This window comes from Apium graveolens, chromosome 6, assembly GCF_009905375.1.
Source record: "Apium graveolens cultivar Ventura chromosome 6, ASM990537v1, whole genome shotgun sequence".
In the NCBI taxonomy this organism is placed as follows: Eukaryota; Viridiplantae; Streptophyta; class Magnoliopsida; order Apiales; family Apiaceae; genus Apium; species Apium graveolens.
This window is the reverse complement of record NC_133652.1, coordinates 80,271,843-80,291,724: the sequence shown is the minus strand read 5'-3', so window position 1 is coordinate 80,291,724 and position 19,882 is coordinate 80,271,843. Positions and strand designations below refer to the sequence as shown.

Genomic DNA, 19,882 nt, shown 5'->3' with positions numbered 1-19,882 from the left:
TGTGTTAAACTGTTGAACTTGTGTATGTACTAAGGACTATGCAATGTATTTAGAGGAAACGGCATGTACGAGACTGATCTTTTGCTCTGTTTTATTTTGCTCAGGTTTATGTAGGAGAATATAAAGACAAAGCTTGCTAAGTTATTGTACGGGTCAAAAGTATACAAGGTACACCAGATCAAATTAATTGGTCAATTATACAAGTACTATTCCATTTCATAGGTATACTTGATTCTGAATTTCCTTATATTGCAGCGATTGACTGGTTTTCTCTGCAGTCCTTGAAGTTGGTGATGGTGTGTTTTAAGTGCTTTCTACATCCGGAGATGCACATTTAGGTGGGGATGACTTCGATAAGGTAAACATGATATATTTTTGCTTTCAATATTTTGTATGAATTTATTATGCGAAATTATTTACATTTATGTGCATTATCTTGCAGAGAGTTTTAGATTGTCTGACTTCATCGTTTAAAATGATCCGGGTATTGATCTTTTAAAGAACAAATAAGTCCTTCTCTGACTGAGACATCAGAGAAAGCCAAGATGGAGCTTTCATTTCTGACCCATGCCAATATTAGGTATTTATAGACCTTTTACAGTTTAACAATACTATTCTTTGTTGCCATCTCAGTTGGCCATAGTCTGCCGTTTATCACAGTCACGACAGATGGTCCTAAACACACAAAGACCACCCTTACATGAGCGAAATTTGAAAAATAATGCTCGGATCTACCTGACAGGTACATTGCACTTCAAAATTTAAAACTAATGTTCTAGCTATATGAACAAGGATATACTCATATCTACTTCTTGATATTTTTTGTATTGTGATTAAATTAAGATCTGTAGAGTGTAGGCTTAAAACCTATGTTCAAAATGTCAGAGGAATGCATAGCTCTCTTTTAGTGATCACTACACCATATATGGCCTCTAGCAACACCCAAAAAAGTGTAAAAATGGTCAAAAAAATGTTACCTAAAGCAAAAAATTGGGCTATGGTTACAGTTTTTGAAAATTTCATGGTGTTGGATTTGCTCGTGCTATAATAGGGGTCTATGGTAACATTTTTTGAACCTTTGGTAACAAAGCTGAAAATGTAACAATAGATCCCTTATGGTTACACTTTCAGTATCTATGGTTACAAAATGCGGGTGTAACCACAGATCTATTGCAACATCCCTAAACCTTTAGTAACATAAAAAAATATGTTACAATAAACTCTTTTGTAACATCATTTTTGCTATTGTAACACAACTAAATTCTTTTGGTAACATGTTTATGGCTTAATCTAACAGTTTCTTTATAAACAATTTTGTATCTACTGTAACACTCTTGTATTTATTGTAACAATTTTTCCTACTTTTTACCAATATAAAAATATTAGTTGATTACATTTGCAACACTAAAAACTTAAATACATATTTAATTTTAAAAACTCAAATCCAAAGTTTAAATTCAACACAATACAAAGTTCTAAGTTAACCAATATTAATAAAGGTTGCAAATCCATCTAAAAATCATAATTGTTGATCATATTTCTAATTAAACCAAAATAAATAAAGTTCAGGCATCAAGTTCTCATAACTAGACACCGTCGAGTTCTAATATATTCTGAATTCTTCTCGGCCAACTTTCTCACTGTCTCCTGGTTTTCTGTCAAATTTCTCTTACATCTCGCTTTCTAGCACCAATGCTTCGAGTATGCACATATGTGGGAGGAGCTTAGTACCAGCAAGCCGTGATGCTGCGTAAAATGTTCCAGTTGACTGCAAGAAATGGTTTGACATTAAATGTGAAATGTTTCAAGCTCAACTTGTAAAAGATCTGCTCATATGTAGTTTTCTTTTACTTATTATTAATGTTTGCATACCAAAATACACGATATTAATGTTTATAAAATACATCATATATCATATTCCCATAAGCAAAGATTTATAATCTTCCACCAACCGATATAACTACTAGTTTACCAAACCAAGACTAATGATCTTACAAGTAAGATCAGAAGAACCTGCTATTAAAGTAGGTATACCGAGATAATGAATGTTAGTCACTGTTTATTTAATTATAGAAGTGGCAAACAACTCATTTTTTAACATTATTTAATTAGAAATGCGAAAAAACTCATCATATGATTATACAGGCTATCTGGACAATGTACAAACTACAACGATTTCTCAAAATTTAAAACTGTATTAACAACAGAATAATAGCTCATGAGTAGGAGTAACCTTGAACTTATCTTGGCATATCATCTGCATAAGTAATGTAATGAACAACAACATTCACTATAAGTTTTATCTATATTATAACAGAGAAAGTAGTGCAAGTTTATATCAGGGATTTAGGTCATACCAGAAAGATCCAAAAAAATGTTGTGGTTGATGCACTGGACCGAAAAGATATCAACAAGTCCTTCAAGTTCTTTCCCCAAGTCATACTAGGCTACTTCTGGAACCAGTTTTCCAGATTTCACCCGTATGAAATTTTTATTTAATAATATAAAAATTAGGATTGATATCACTATCAGTTCTGCTGAATTTTAATTAACAATTTATAGCAATTACAATTTCAATTAATAATTTAACATCGATGTCACTATCATATATTTTGATTTTTAAGAATATTTTAATTTAAAATATTGAATTACATCTTGATTAGATTACATACACGTTAATTTTGATTTACATACTTGACTACTAATTCTTTAGGTTTAAATTTCAGAATTATCACACTCACCTCATGTTTGCTAGAAACTGACTTTTGTAGTTGCTGGAGGCTTCTTCCTTGGGTCTTGTATCCAAATGGTTGGATTATCAGTTCTGCTATTAGTTTCATCTCCTCTGACACTCTATTTGTCAATATAAAAATTCATACACAGCCAATAAGAAGTATACACATAGGAGCAGATATAAGTATAAACAATGTTTTAATTGCTCTCTCGTCAACTTTTCGCATTATGTATTTCCTTGGAATGATGATGAAAATTCAACATACATATTATAAGGACAAATTAATATTATATAATTAATGTTAAACAATATAAGTGTTTTTGTTCCGTGAGGAGTAATGTCCTCCTCCTCCGGTCAACAAAATCGAAGCAGATATTGGCATCCGAGACAAGGCCAAATGTGTATATGCCATATTGCATATAGTATAGCCTCCTCAATATTCTTAATATTTGTGTCACTTTCACTAAATAAAATACATTAACCACTTGAATTTTGATATTTACAAGTCAGCTTAGTTAAAACTTCACAAAGTGACCAAACTCTACATAATATAATAAAATAAAATCTTTATATCTTGAAGGCTATCGATTTTATTATATATTTGGAATACCGTGTTGACCCTAACATCATTAACTTTGAAGTTAAATATAATTAATTCAATTTATCTCAAGTAAATTTGAAAAATAATATATAAAGAAGTATATGATAACTTGTCAGGATTCTAACAATAATACGTATAATAATAACAAAAGATGTTTATAAACATACATCAGAGATGTTAATAATATAATATTTTCTTAGAAATGGAAAAGGATAAGATACACCTCTCCACATGTGTTTCGTCAATTTTGCATTTTTCATGGCTGGTTATTTTTCAGAATGTTACCTCAAAACCACAAGGAGAAAAATCTCAAAATATATGCAGAAGTGTAAAAGAAGTTTAATAAAAGAAATGTAAAAAAATTACCTTCTCTTGACCTTTTTATCTACAACAGACTCAACAGAATAAAGATCAAGCTAGTCAAGCTTCACCATTGATCAAGCCTCATGTTAACTGTAAAGAATGTATTAAAAACATAAAAGGCTCTATTATAGATAACACGTTATTTATTTAGTTTTATAAATTAACCTTGCTTTTATAAATGAGTAATAATATTGGAATTGAACAAGCAACAACTCAAAAATGTGGTTAGTAAGAGAGGAGACAAGCTCACCTAAATATACACAAATAGGGAGATATACGACTTCTGATACATACTTTAGCAAAAATCTAGCCAATATTTATCCAAGAATTTTATTTAAGAATTAACAATATCTTAACTATACAGGTAGATTTATAATGCTAGTGCAATTTAAATTTCATAAATAGGTTCTGAATATATATACCAAATGTGCTCTCTGGATAAATACATGTGAAGTTAAACAGAGTAAATTTGTTAAATCAAAAATAAAAAATTACCAGACCTACTAAAAAATCAATCTTGTTTTAAGAATTGTAAAATCAACTTTCATTACAAGTTAACAATTAGACACATAAATAAAACTTGTAGCTTTAAGTGTACTTCTTCAATAACTACGACATATTTAAAACCCAATTCACTTTGCAAGATTTACAGATACAAAATCAAGCTAACACTAAGCAATAAAGATTAAACAAACCCAAAATTATAAAAATAAAGAAAGAATTAAAATTTAGAATCTTACCAAGAGAAAAGCTTGGGAATTGAATACCCGACACACTTTTAAATCGAACACAAGTAAGAGATTAAAGAACAAATATACACCCAAATATGAGCACAAAAGAAGATATACATACAAATTAGAGAATATGAGCATACCCGACACACTTCTGAATCGATAAAGAAGAAAACTTCAAATTTGAAAAAAAACGATAGCTAAAACTCGTCTGTGAAGCTCTCATGGTTGAACCCATTTGAGAAGAAAGGCCCAATTTCTACAAACCTTAATTACAAGAACCTTGAATACAATCTTAGAAGCCTAATTTCCCTATTTAGAACCCTAATCTCCAATTGTTGAACATCTGAGAGTGTTTTTTACCTAACTAAGAATGGATTTTTGAGTGTTTGATATTTGTGAGTATATTTATGAGTTTATAGTGTGTAAGTGAATGTTTTAGTATTTTAATTTTGTAAAGCGCGTCAAATTTTCTGTTTTGGGCCCCCCAAATTTAGTGAAAAATTGGCCAAAAATTGGCCCGCTTTAAAATCCCACCTAAATATTTAACCCTATTGTAACACTAATTGTAGTATCAATATTAATACTGTATTTTATGTTATAATAGCAATTTCATCATGTCTATGGTAACATATATTATCCTCTACTGTAACACAAAAATAAATCGTTACCTCATATCAAATTTTAATGATTTAAGGCAACATTATTGCTTGTAACACCAAAAAATGTGTTGGTAAAGGTCATATATAATGTAGTGGATATTGATGAAGTGATTCTTGTTGGTGGGTTAACTTGTATTCCAACTGTTAAGGGAGTTGTAAAATCTTTGACATAAAAGGAACCTAATGTTATTGCCAATCCCGATGAAGTTGTTGCCCTTGGAGTTGCAGTTGTTGCCCTTGGAGCTGTAGATCAGGTAAATCTACTCTCCTTGTTCTAGCTATAGTCATTGCATTAAGTTTGGCAGTCTTTTTGATGGCTAAAATCAACTCAGGCTTTAAATGTAGTTCAAATATAAAATTTTAGTTGCAGCTAAGTGTGTGGTGTCATATGATAATTTTAGATCTTTTCCATTTTATGAATGAGCTGCTTGTTTTTTGCCATGTAAGTTGATTATTAATTGATTTAAGGCAAGTTTGAGAAATTTCAAGTAGCCTATTTGTGGAAGCAGGCCCTGGATGGAAATCACCGAATATTTGAATCTAGAAAGAAGCATTGTGGTTCCTGGATTAATTGACTCACATGTTTACTTTCTACCTGCTGGATTGCCAGTATTGCTTCATTCCAATTTCCTGTGTTTGTTTAACGAAGTATTTAACCAAAGCCTAAGATATCTTTCACGAGTAGGAAAATATAGAGAATATGAGCTCCGTTGGATTTCTGACCTCCTTGAACGCTTCCTTGAACACATTCTCTGCAAAAGTAACCCACCTGAACATAAACATTGAAAAGTGGTACACTACATCACTTGAGGTGGCATTAATGAAAACTAAGCCACTTGAAGTGCGCAGTTCTGTTTTTTATAAAAAAAATTCATTTCTCTCCTGCCTTAGTCAATGAAGATGAATCATCGCAAAAATTACAATTTCAGGTGTATTTTTAGATTATTTGCATAAATTTGAAAATTAATTTTTTGTTGTAATTTTTATTTTGTTCAAAATTGTTTTAAATCTATTTGAAGCACATAATTTTTAATTTAACGTATAAGTTATTTTTATATGGTTTATTTTTTCCAAAGATGCTACCATGATAGCCGAATGAGTAATTTTGTGAGGACGAGTCAACTTTCGGGTTGTACATTAAAATTAAAAAATAATTTTTTTGCACTATCTTTTTCATATTTCACAAGTGTTGTATCTATTTAGGTAGATACATTTTGTTTTAATTAAGAAACTATATATATATGATTTTTCTACCTCCAAGGAAGGTACAATGGTAGTCGAGAATACATTTTCTTCCCGAAGAGCCCTTTTTATGGATGTGAAAAAAAATATTTTTTTCATTAATATGCTAGTACTTTTGCAATACTTTGATAGAAAAATTCTGGGAAGAAATCAATGATGGAGATAGTGTTTTAACCCCCGAAAAGGGTAGCTTAATAACAGTATTGGCATGAACTCTCGGAATATTATCGCAATTAGTACAATAGTTTCTGTAATGTTATAGAAAAATATATGTGTTAGATATTGAATACAACACATGGGGGTGAATGTGTTTTGGATAACTTTAGCCTTTTTCAAACTTTTATGGATGTGTGAACAAAGCAGATAAGATATGCAGTTATATTATGTTAGCAGAAATAAAACAGCAAACACAGTATTTCAAAACTCACTTAATTTTGTATTAAAATCAAGTTATGTCTTGCTACAAATCCTGGGTTCTTTGTAAGTAAAGAACTCAACTTTTATCTTGAGAGAGTACAAGAAAATTTAGATCTGCTTGTTACTTTTTAAAACAAAGGAACAGTGTTTACTTTATAGACTAGTTAACGCAGGTTTACACAGCATGCAATAAGATGTACTAAACCCTACTTTAAGTTATCTCTAAAGCTTTCCATTTCTATCTTGAGAGAGTACAAGAAAATTTAGATCTGTTTGTTACTTTTTAAAACAAAGGAACAATGTTTACTTTATAGATTAGTAAACACGGGTTTACACAACATGCAATAAGATGTACTAAACCCTACTTTAATTTATCTCTAAAGCTTTCCATTTCTGGCTTAGTGAATCCATGCAAATCTTGTAGGTCTGTGACCTTACTTTGTCAGTTAATCTTGGCCCTTGATCTTGCATTCTTCAAGCTGCTTTTGTAGACTTTTCAATCTAAGTTATTAGATCATTTGTTGATTGATAGTCTTGAATCTTTAACTTGTCTGCATTCTGTATTTGAGGTTCATATCGAGATCTCCAGTTTATTCTTTAGAGAACTGACATCTCGATAAGTATAATGGCTTATCGAGATCTCTGAGTTCTCTATAAGTATCTTTGACTTATCGAGGTATCTGAGTTTTCTATAAGTGAACTTGGCTTGTCGAGATCTCCAAAACTCTGTATGTAGAAATGACTTGTCGATATCTCTGAGATCTCTATATACATTTTGGCTTGTCAATATCTTTGGATCTCTAATGAGAAATTGACTTGTCGATATCTCCAATCTTCATATCTTCATTTTGACTTATCGATATCTCAGAGATCTCTATATACATTTTGACTTGTAGATATCTCTGAGATCTCTAATCATAATTTGACGTGTCGTTAATTCCAATCTTCATATCTTCATTTGACTTGTCGATATCTCTGATACTTCTCTATAAGCCATTTTGGACTTCTCGATAAGTCATTCTGGAGTTCTCGAATGACTTCTCTATATGACTTGATCTGTGACTTGTAGATATCTTGACCTAGAATATTTTTCCTAAAATAGATTTATTCAACTCCAAGCTTCTTCACCTTTTCTCTGAGGCATGATCTTGTTGATCTTCTTCCAGAGTTTATTCTTAGGCTTGAGCCTGTTCAGAGAAAAATACTCTAGTCTGATCTATAACATTTTTACAGACTCAAGTAATACAATACAAAATACAGATTTAGACTATCATATAACTAATTCTTAGGGCTGTCAATTTAACTTAGTCTTGTTATAACACAGACATGTCTTGCACAACAATCTCCCCCAATTTGTGAGAAGATTACTTATCACAAATTCATGCCTGGTAACAAGACTAACCCCAAATTACAGTGAAACAATAAAATGATTATATAAAACTGACAGACTAACAAATACAACTTTTATACACTTGAGTGATTACATGAGTTCAATAAGTACATCCATCACATGAAATTCTCATAGCCTGATTCTTTTCAAATGAGGTCCTTTAAATTTACAAGTACTTGAAGTTCCTCTATTATTTCTGTAATATCCAGGATATATCGTGTAATTATTTTCACTATTATATAATTATTATGTGTGTTCAGTATCTATTCTGTGAGTTAATTGTTAAATGTTATCTGTACTTGAATATTCAAAAATAATATTAATTGAGTATTTTAATTTTTATATGTCCAAAATAAAATATAGATAATTGTCATATCTTCCTAATTATTTTTATGTTGGTTTATGGATTTATAAGAATCATATGAAATTTCTAAAATCTTTTTCCGGGAAATTAAAATCTATTTTATAAAAACGGGAACCAACCAACGTCAACCGTTGTTACGTTTTGGAACCCGAAACTCTTTCGAGAACTCCTTCCTAACCTAATTGTAATATTCCAAGCATATTCCATGTTTCGACTTTTTCGATCCGGCGTACGGTTTGTCCTGCGCGGGTCCCGGCGCAACATTTTCGATACAATATTCGTTCCGGTAAATCAATAAAACCCGTATTTTCGATAAACGGGAGCTTTTTATTAAACTATCACAATTATCACTTCGTAATACGTGTAACCAGGCGCTGAGACCAAGACCGCAGTACAAATTATACTGATTTGGATAATTATCCCGAAAACCGATACCGTTTGGATCGGTTTTTACAAATAAACGTACCGTTTTATATCCGGAATGATCCAACGGGATCCTAATTGTAATAACCCCAATTTTTGGAATTTTTGAAACCTTAATGAATAGTAACTTTTGCTGACTATGCTGATTAAGAAAAATTATCAGACCATGCTATGTAGGGGTTCTGTTATGGATATTCTGAGATTTTATTAGTACTCTATATGGTATATAAGTGTATGTAAAGATCGTCAGAATCCAATTCCGAACACTTTGATTTTTCCCGGAAATCCACTAGATACGGAAAGAATTGAGTATAAGGTAACAGGATAAAAAGGATTTAAATTAAAGGATTATAAGAGAGGATCATAAAAGGATTATAATGTATTGAGAAATGTTAAGGAAACCCAAGTAATAAGATCCCGGATATGATCCCTCAAACGGGTATCGAGAACGAAAGTTAAGCGAACCGTAAAACAAATACGCAACCAAGAGATAAGCTTGTACAAGAATCCAAGGTATTATGACATCATCAAACCACAAGACAAAGACATGTGGCAAATAGATGACACAAGCAAGATGACATAAGCATGGCAAGGGGTTTTGTTTTGTTGGTTGATTTTGAGCCATGTAAAATTTAACATGGTAAAAAGCTAAAACATTTTCCAAGGCAAAAAGGAGAAGCAACCAAGCAAATATCATAAAACACAAAAATTAGAAGTTGACTTTTGCTTCCAAGAGCAAAAGCTCTCGGCCAAAACAAACCCAGCAACTTTAAACTGACATATATCCTTCAATACTCACTCAAATGTTGTGTTCTATAGCTTGTTGGAAAGCTATTGAGATGGCCTACAACTCTTGTTCACAAGTCTCATCAAAATTAGCGTGGTAAGACCCTCATTTTTACAGTTCTTTCAATCGGACTTTTAGAAACTTCAAATCCTAACTTTGTGTTCTTGATTTCTTTGGAAAGATCAAGCTTGTAGGAGGCTCCCTAAGGTTTCCTAGCAACTTAACACCTCCCAAGGAAGGTATAAACTTCAAACCCTAGCCTTTACTTTGATTATTAGTGAGTTTGAAGGTTGAGTTTCTAAATGAGAAGCATGATCTTTGATTATTAGTAGTTTGATTTGAATTTGGAGTGATTTGGTGAATGAATCTTGTTATAGTTAATAGAACTTGATTGTGGTTTGTTGAGGTGAAGAATATGAAGAATAAGGACTGGTATAGTATTATTTAGTTGATGTTTTGATGTGTTAATGATTGTGGGTTGTTTGGTGAGGTTTTGGTGTAGTGAGAAACTTGGAAAACTCGTAAACATAGCAGTCGTAATGCCCGTTTTCCTTAGACTGTTGTACATGAACCTCGGACCAGATAACTCACTGACCAATCTGTAACTTTGTCATGATTAGATAGTTCATGTTACGAGCTTCGTTTTGATATGTAGTTCGTTTGATTCCGATGTACGGTTTAGGAGAAACGACCATTTTAAGTAACGGTGTTTCGCGACCAAACCATTACCCCTCGCCTTACTTTGGAACCTTGGTTAAAGACCTTAAAGGACTAATTGGAGTATGAAACAATTATTTTAAGTGGATTAGGTTGTTGGTAAGGCACTCGCGAAAGAATCGCTTTAAAACTCGTAATGGTTAAATTATTAAAAATGGTGGAGCCGAGGGTACTCGAGTGACTTAAGAGAATCAGTAAGCGCAAAACGAGCGTTAGAGTCTGAGTTGGTTAGAGTATAGATTTACAAGTGACTTTGGTTTAATTCCAACTTACTTGTTGTTTATAGGTTACCAGACTCGTCCCGAGCCATTCGTAACCCCCAGTCGCTCAGGCAAGTTTTCTATCCGTTATACTGTTGTTGTGATGTATACATTTGTATATGCATTATCTTGTGATAGATGCATAATGGTTAAATTAGCAAATTCTTACGATATATTGTAGCATGTGATATGGTACATATGCATGCCTGTTTCGTATTCTTGCCATATATATCTGTTGGTTCAGTTGATAATACCTATGCTAGAGAATAGCGGTAATTTGCATATATCCTTAGTATAGGGACCCAAAGGTGAAAACATTTTCTAAAACCGGGAGTCGAGGTTCCCGAGTAGATTATATATATATATATTTATATATATATGATTATAGTTTTCAAAACTATTAATCGAATAAGGTTTATTCGATAACTTTATCTTTATTTTATTATTTGAATATTATTTCGAATATTCATCCGAGGACTTATGACTCCTTTTATTGTATTAATTGAATATTATTTCGAATATTCATTTGAGGATGTATGACTCCTTTATTTTATTTAATGAATATTATTTATAATATTCATTCGAGGTATTATGACTCCGCTTATTATTTAATAATATTCTTTATTTTATTAAAGAATAAGGTGTCGATAATCAAACTTATCTTTGATGATTCAATAAAGATAGTACTTTCATATAAGTATATCTTTGGTTATTTAATACTCATTTCAAGTATAAGTTTTACAACATATACTTCAATTATTTTTATAAAGATTATTCTTTATGGGAATATTATTTAAATAATAATATTCAGATATTTTTATATATATATTGGGACTGATTTATTTTATTAAATCAGCATCACTCCGAACATTCCTAAAAATGTTTTGCGAGTCTTCAAAATGATTTTTAAAAGTTAGAGCGGATCCCAAAAAACTCATTTTTATATTTAAGATCCTCCTTTCGAAGGGGATTTAAATACTCGCTCAAAACCTGAAGGATCCGGCTCTATGGTGTGTTTTATATTCGCAACAAGGTTGCTGTCTTGATAAAAGAATTTTGATTACTTACCCAACACTCGGGAAGTAAAATTCTTGGAACAAGTTAATCCATTAACAGGCATCACCTGGGAAATATCGGTGAGTTTTCCTTTCCAACTAGATACGACTTCTTAGTGGAGCCGTATCAACAAGTTTCTACTTGGGGAAAGTGGGGACGAACTTTATGTTTCAGAGTCATGGATTTCATCTGAACTAGGAGTGGCGTAAGTGGTCGAGTAGCGCCGGCCCAGCCTTATTATATTGGCCCAAATGGCCTGGAAGTTCCGCTAAGGCGGTCCATTCCTTAGGAGTTCAGTGTTCGGTTGACAAGTAAATCCGACAGGTTCTCCTCTACATGTAGAAAATGGTGGGGTTGTACTACTACGACTGATCATCGTAAGTGGTCTTCCTGGCGCGACAAACTCCCGTAATGAGTTCATCATCCAGTTGGATAATTCTGCAACACTGCCCGTAGCATTTCGATCGAAGGGCTACGAATGGGTGGTTGCCGAAGCATTGACAGGGTCAAGCAGTTTTATTGGTGTATCCATTGAATGAAGTATCTCGTAACTTCATTTCTTTTCAAAATATTTCAAAGATCAAATATTTTCAAGTTCTATTTGTGGTCTCATCTATGGGATGACCTCTTGAATCTAATTATAACTTGAACGGTGGTAGTTCAAGTAGTATTTGGAAAAGATATAAGTATATTGGAGTATCTTGTAACTTCATCTTTTAAACTTATATCTAGTAAATGATTATCTTATGCATGACAAAGATTTTCAGAAAAATGTTGAGACAAGGTTAGATATATGAGATCACCTTGCAACGATATTTTTATACAGTTATACACTGGAACTCTGTGTGTATTATGCATGAAAGAGGACTTCCAATATTTTGAAAAGTATATATGTATATATATACTGAATATTTTACGACTTCATCGCATTAAGATATCAACTTGGTTCATTTCTTTTGACCAAGACTTTCATGAGTACTATGAGAAGGCTCATATATTATTAATCATTATACATATTATTTTGGTGGGCTTGCTGCTCACCCTTGCTTTCTTCTTTCATCACACAACAACAGATAGAAAAGATGAACATGACCAAGCTCCCGATTCGCGAGCGGATAGGAAACGTTCCGCAGTTTCCTATAGGCGTTGATGTCGCTGTAGCTGAGGTAGGAACTACCAATAGGCTAGGCTTTCAACTTTCGATGTACCAGATTTATGTATATTTATGAATTGTAATAATGGCAAAGAAAATATAAATTTATTCAGAAAACCTTTTAAGGTGTATTGGCAGATAATTGTGGAATAAAATGACTTGTGATTATTTTTGGATGTTCATCTCTGAGACTATAACTTGTGGTGTGTGTGTTTATTGTGGGGTCACAGTACAGAGTAGTTGATTAATTATTAAGATTGGGTGTTATTAAGGGAAATGGAACTCGTGACAACCCGGATCCCCGACCCCGGATTTGGGGGTGTTACAGAAATGGTACCAGAGCTAAGCGTTATAAACCTCAGAGATGATGTGACATTAAGATAATAAGTTCATCAGATAATAAGAACTCTTGCCAAGTTCATAGTCGGGCTACCTAACGTAGTACTGACAGTTAAAACCCTTATGGGAACCCTTATAAATATCGTGATAGAAGCGTAGTTCGTTATCGTAGATGGTAGCGGGACTCCGAACCCTGAGGTTGAGGAGCAACAACGCGATGATGTATAAAATGAGATTCCAGATTCGATTTTCGATGTCGAGGGAGTTTCAAAGGTGATTGAGTATAAGCTCGAGGAAGAGCATGGGTCCATAGAATGATGGACGGAATAACAAAAATATTTAAGCATGCAAAATGCGATGTGATAATACTTGATGTTGATATATATACACATATGTTTTGTTCTCCTATGACAAACCTCTATAGTTCAGAGGTAGACTCCAAGCCAGATATTTTGTGGCAGTATATTTTTTTTCATATATATAATTCTCTTCAATTCGTTCTGTTCTTTTCATTTTATATAAGCTGAGAAGAACAACCCTTCTAGAAGGGGAGGTATTGCCGAATGACTATCTATCTGTGTGATAGAAGCCTAGTAGGATACCACATGTTATTTAATTGCTTGTCAAGTACTAAAGGCTGGACACCTTCTGTACTAACTATGTAATAGAACAAGTGTACATGATCATAGTGATCTCTCAATAAATTCTTTTACTTCTATATGAAGGACCAAGCTTTCAAAGATGGAGGCAGCTGGAGAGGAAGTGGTACCAAGTATGGCGGTATTCCGATTCTAACGCATTCGTGATACTAAGGTTGACGTGGTTATTAAGAGGTTATAAAACTCTAGCGAGTAAAGGTATATCAAGAATAGTATTCTGTACGGAAGGTAGTAGCGATTAGGAACTGGAAAAGAATGGGTATTGAGAAGAAAAAGCTATAATGCTAGAAGCTATGATGAGAGTGTGCAATAGACTTGAAAGAATTTAGAATGATCACTTAACGCAGATTGAGTTTTCTTACGATAATAGATCATATGTCATTATTGAGATGTCGCCTTATGAGATCCTTGAGGGAAGACGATGTCGATCTCCCTTATGTTAGGATGAAGTTGCAGAGCGCAAGATGCTCGGACCAGCAGTGGTCCAAAGGACCAAGGATATAATAGATCTAATCAGAAGACGGCTGGTAATAGCCCAAGATGGACATAAAAAGTATATTGATTTGACACGAAAGGACAAAGAATAAGAAGTAGGGGACCTAGTGTTGTTATAGGTATTCCCTTGGAAAGGATGGATGAGTTCGGAAAGAAAGGAAAGCTAAGCCCACGAATTGTTGGACCCTTGGATATATTAAGACGTATTGGGAAGTTAGCATATGAGCTAGCCCTACCCCTGAACATGTAGCAAGTTCATAACGTGTTCCACGTATCAATGTTAAGGAAGTGTAATCCGGATGCCAGATAATAGGGGCATATGAGCGCATAGACATGCAACCAGACATAACCTATATGGAGCAACCAGGAAGGGTTATAGATCGAAAAGGAACGAGTGCTTAGAAGAAGGGTTATCATGCTAGTCAGAGTTTGTGGCACAACCACAATGTGGGAAAATTTACTTAAGAATTAGAAAGTGCAATGCTAAGAGAGTATCCCCATTCATTTTCTATCTGATTCCGGGACGGAATCCTTTTAAGGAGGGGAGACTGTAATAACCCCAATTTTTGAAATTTTTGAAACCTTGATGAATAGTAACTTTTGTTGACTATGCTGATTAAGAAAAATTATCAGACCATGCTATGTAGGGGTTCTGTTATGGATATTCTGAGATTTTATTAGTACTCTATATGGTATATAAGTGTATGTAAAGATCGTCAGAATCCAATTCCGAACACTTTGATTTTTCCCGGAAATCCACTAGATACGGAAAGAATTGAGTATAAGGTAACAGGATAAAAAGGATTTAAATTAAAGGATTATAAGAGAGGATCATAAAAGGATTATAATGTATTGAGAAAGGTTAAGGAAACCCAAGTAATAAGATCCCGGATATGATCCCTCAAACGGGTATCGAGAACGAAAGTTAAGCGAATCGTAAAACAAATACGCAACCAAGAGATAAGCTTGTACAAGAATCCAAGGTATTATGACATCATCAAACCACAAGACAAAGACATGTGGCAAATAGATGACACAAGCAAGATGACATAAGCATGGCAAGGGGTTTTGTTTTGTTGGTTGATTTTGAGCCATGTAAAATTTACCATGGTAAAAAGCTAAAACATTTTCCAAGGCAAAAAGGAGAAGCAACCAAGCAAATATCATAAAACACAAAAATTAGAAGTTGACTTTTGCTTCCAAGAGCAAAAGCTCTCGGCCAAAACAAACCCAGCAACTTTAAACTGCCATATATACTTCAATACTCAGTCAAATATTGTGTTCTATAGCTTGTTGGAAAGCTATTGAGATGGCCTACAACTCTTGTTCACAAGTCTCGTCAAAATTAGCGTGGTAAGACCCTCATTTTTACAGTTCTTTCAATCGGACTTTTAAAAACTTCAAATCCTAACTTTGTGTTCTTGATTTCTTTGGAAAGATCAAGCTTGTAGGAGGCTCCCTAAGGTTTCCTAGCAACTTAACACCTCCCAAGGAAGGTATAAACTTCAAACCCTAGCCTTTACTTTGATTATTAGTGAGTTTGAAGGTTGAGTTTCTAAATGAGAAGCATGATCTTTGATTATTAGTAGTTTGATTTGAATTTGGAGTGATTTGGTGAATGAATCTTGTTATAGTTAATAGAACTTGATTGTGGTTTGTTGAGGTGAAGAATATGAAGAATAAGGACTGGTATAGTATTATTTAGTTGATGTTTTGATGTGTTAATGATTGTGGGTTGTTTGGTGAGGTTTTGGTGTAGTGAGAAACTTGGAAAACTCGTAAACATAGCCGTCGTAATGCCCGTTTTCCTTAGACTGTTGTACATGAACCTCGGACCAGATAACTCACTTACCAATCTGTAACTTTGCCATGATTAGATAGTTCATGTTACGAGCTTCATTTTGATATGTAGTTCGTTTGATTCCGATGTACGGTTTAGGAGAAACGACCGTTTTAAGTAACGGTGTTTCGCGACCAAACCATTACCCCTCGCCTTACTTTGGAACCTTGGTTAAAGACCTTAAAGGACTAATTGGAGTATTAAATAATTATGTTAAGTGGATTAGGTTGTTGGTAAGGCACTCGCGAAAGAATCGCTTTAAAACTCGTAATGGTTAAATTATTAAAAATGGTGGAGCCGAGGGTACTCGAGTGACTTAAGAGAATCAGTAAGCGTAAAACGAGCGTTAGAGTCTGAGTTGGTTAGAGTATAGATTTACAAGTGACTTTGGTTTAATTCCAACTTACTTGTTGTTTATAGGTTATCAGACTCGTCCCGAGCCATTCGTAACCCCCAGTCGCTCAGGCAAGTTTTCTATCCGTTATACTGTTGTTGTGATGTATACATTTGTATATGCATTATCTTGTGATAGATGCATAATGGTTAAATTAGCAAATTATTACGATATATTGTAGCATGTGATATGGTACATATGCATGCCTGTTTCGTATTCTTGCCATATATATCTGTTGGTTCAGTTGATAATACCTATGCTAGAGAATAGCGGTAATTTGCATATACCCTTAGTATAGGGACCCAAAGGTGAAAATATTTTCTAAAACCGGGAGTCGAGGATCCCGAGTAGATTTTATATATATATATATATATATATATATATATTTATATATATATGATTATAGTTTTCAAAACTATTAATCGAATAAGGTTTATTCGATAACTTTATCTTTATTTTATTATTTGAATATTATTTCGAATATTCATCCGAGGACTTATGACTCCTTTTATTGTATTAATTGAATATTATTTCGAATATTCATTTGAGGATGTATGACTTCTTTATTTTATTTAATGAATATTATTTATAATATTCATTCGAGCTATTATGACTCCGCTTATTATTTAATAATATTCTTTATTTTATTAAAGAATAAGGTGTCGATAATCAAACTTATCTTTGATGATTCAATAAAGATAGTACTTTCATATAAGTATATCTTTGGTTATTTAATACTCATTTCAAGTATAAGTTTTACAACATATACTTCAATTATTTTTATAAAGATTATTCTTTATGGGAATATTATTTAAATAATAATATTCAGATATTTTTATATATATATTGGGACTGATTTATTTTATTAAATCAGCATCACTCCGAACATTCCTAAAAATGTTTTGCGAGTCTTCAAAATGATTTTTAAAAGTTAGAGCGGATCCCAAAAAACTCATTTTTATATTTAAGATCCTCCTTTCGAAGGGGATTTAAATACTCGCTCAAAACCTGAAGGATCCGGCTCTGTGGCGTGTTTTATATTCGCAACAAGGTTGCTGTCTTGATAAAAGAATTTTGATTACTTACCCAACACTCGGGAAGTAAAATTCTTGGAACAAGTTAATCCATTAACAGGCATCGCCTGGGAAATATCGGTGAGTTTTCCTTTCCAACTAGATACGACTTCTTAGTGGAGCCGTATCAACAAGTTTCTACTTGGGGAAAGTGGGGACGAGCTTTACGTTTCAGAGTCATGGATTTCATCTGAACTAGGAGTGGCGTAAGTGGTCGAGTAGCGCCGGCCCAGCCTTATTATATTGGCCCAAATGGCCTGGAAGTTCCGCTAAGGCGGTCCATTCCTTAGGAGTTCAGTGTTCGGTTGACAAGTAAATCCGACAGGTTCTCCTCTACATGTAGAAAATGGTGGGGTTGTACTACTACGACTGATCATCGTAAGTGGTCTTCCTGGCGCGACAAACTCCCGTAATGAGTTCATCATCCAGTTGGATAATTCTGCAACACTGCCCGTAGCATTTCGATCGAAGGGCTACGAATGGGTGGTTGCCGAAGCATTGACAGGGTCAAGCAGTTTTATTGGTGTATCCATTGAATGAAGTATCTCGTAACTTCATTTCTTTTCAAAATATTTCAAAGATCAAATATTTTCAAGTTCTATTTATGGTCTCATCTATGGGATGACCTCTTGAATCTAATTATAACTTGAACGGTGGTAGTTCAAGTAGTATTTGGAAAAGATATAAGTATATTGGAGTATCTTGTAACTTCATCTTTTAAACTTATATCTAGTAAATGATTATCTTATGCATGACAAAGATTTTCAGAAAAACGTTGAGACAAGGTTAGATATATGAGATCACCTTGCAACGATATTTTTATACAGTTATACACTGGAACTCTGTGTGTATTATGCATGGAAGAGGACTTCCAATATTTTGAAAAGTATATATGTATATATATACTGAATATTTTGCGACTTCATCGCATTAAGATATCAACTTGGTTCATTTCTTTTGACCAAGACTTTCATGAGTACTATGAGAAGGCTCATATATTATTAATCATTATACATATTATTTTGGTGGGCTTGCTGCTCACCCTTACTTTCTTCTTTCATCACACAACAACAGATAGAAAAGATGAACATGACCAAGCTCCCGATTCGCGAGTGGATAGGAAACGTTCCGCAGTTTCCTATAGGCGTTGATGTCGCTGTAGCTGAGGTAGGAACTACCAATAGGCTAGGCTTTCAACTTTCGATGTACCAGATTTATGTATATTTATGAATTGTAATAATGGCAAAGAAAATGTAAATTTATTCAGAAAACCTTTTAAGGTGTATTGGCAGATAATTGTGGAATAAAATGACTTGTGATTATTTTTGGATGTTCATCTCTGAGACTATAACTTGTGGTGTGTGTGTTTATTGTGGGGTCACAGTACAGAGTAGTTGATTAATTATTAAGATTGGGTGTTATTAAGGGAAATGGAACTCGTGACAACCCGGATCCCCGACCCCGGATTTGGGGGTGTTACACTAATTTTCCGTAATTATAAATAGCCTTTTACCGTATTTTATTTCGTATCAAAATCATTTGCAGACAGATAATTATATAATTTTCAGAGAAAAACCCTAATTTCCTAAAACTGTTCTAAGAATCAAACAAGCATTTGGAGGTGTTATTGAATTCGGTTTGGAAAGCTCGAGTAACCAATCTGAAGGTCTTGAAGAGCTCTACCAGATTCTGTAATCCATACACCTGCAGAAATCAAGGTTATTTTTCTAAAAATTTATTTATTTTCGAATTTATTTAATTAAAAATATGAATTTTTATTCGGATGATTGTTTGTATGATTTGATGATTGCATGTTGTAGAGCTTGTTTCCCTGATGATTTTCATATGTCATACGTCTGATTTGGAGTTCAATAACATGTTCAAAATTGAGTTTGATTTTCGAATTTTAAAATTAGGGTTTATAACCCGTATAAATGTTCTTAATTGAAATTTGGGGGTTTCTTATTCTGTGATAGATTGATGTTGTGTTATAGTGGGTTGCGTTCTCTGTGAAATTTACAATCTAGTCGTATAAGTTTCATGAACCAACGAGGTCTGTAGAGAAGGGAGTTGTGTTTTGAAGTTTTCCGATGTTCGCCGGAAACTGGAAAATTTCACGGCCAAATTCTGGCCAACTCAGGGATTGTTAGGTTGTTTTGGTTGCATGGTTGTGTTCCTGGTA

General features: G+C 33.4%; 1 protein-coding gene across 1 annotated transcript; it reads right to left on the bottom strand.

Annotated features, from left to right (window-relative positions):
* Window positions 1–1,599: 1,599 nt before the first annotated feature.
* On the bottom strand, window positions 1,600–4,803 carry LOC141664014 (uncharacterized). The gene is made up of 3 exons (XM_074469873.1): window positions 4,573–4,803; window positions 2,742–2,853; window positions 1,600–1,768 (listed from the first exon to the last, which is right to left on the bottom strand). Exons 1-3 carry the CDS (start codon window positions 4,665–4,667, stop codon window positions 1,670–1,672), a joined length of 306 nt encoding a protein of 101 aa, XP_074325974.1. The 5' UTR covers window positions 4,668–4,803; the 3' UTR covers window positions 1,600–1,669.
* Between the last annotated feature and the right edge of the window lie 15,079 nt (window positions 4,804–19,882).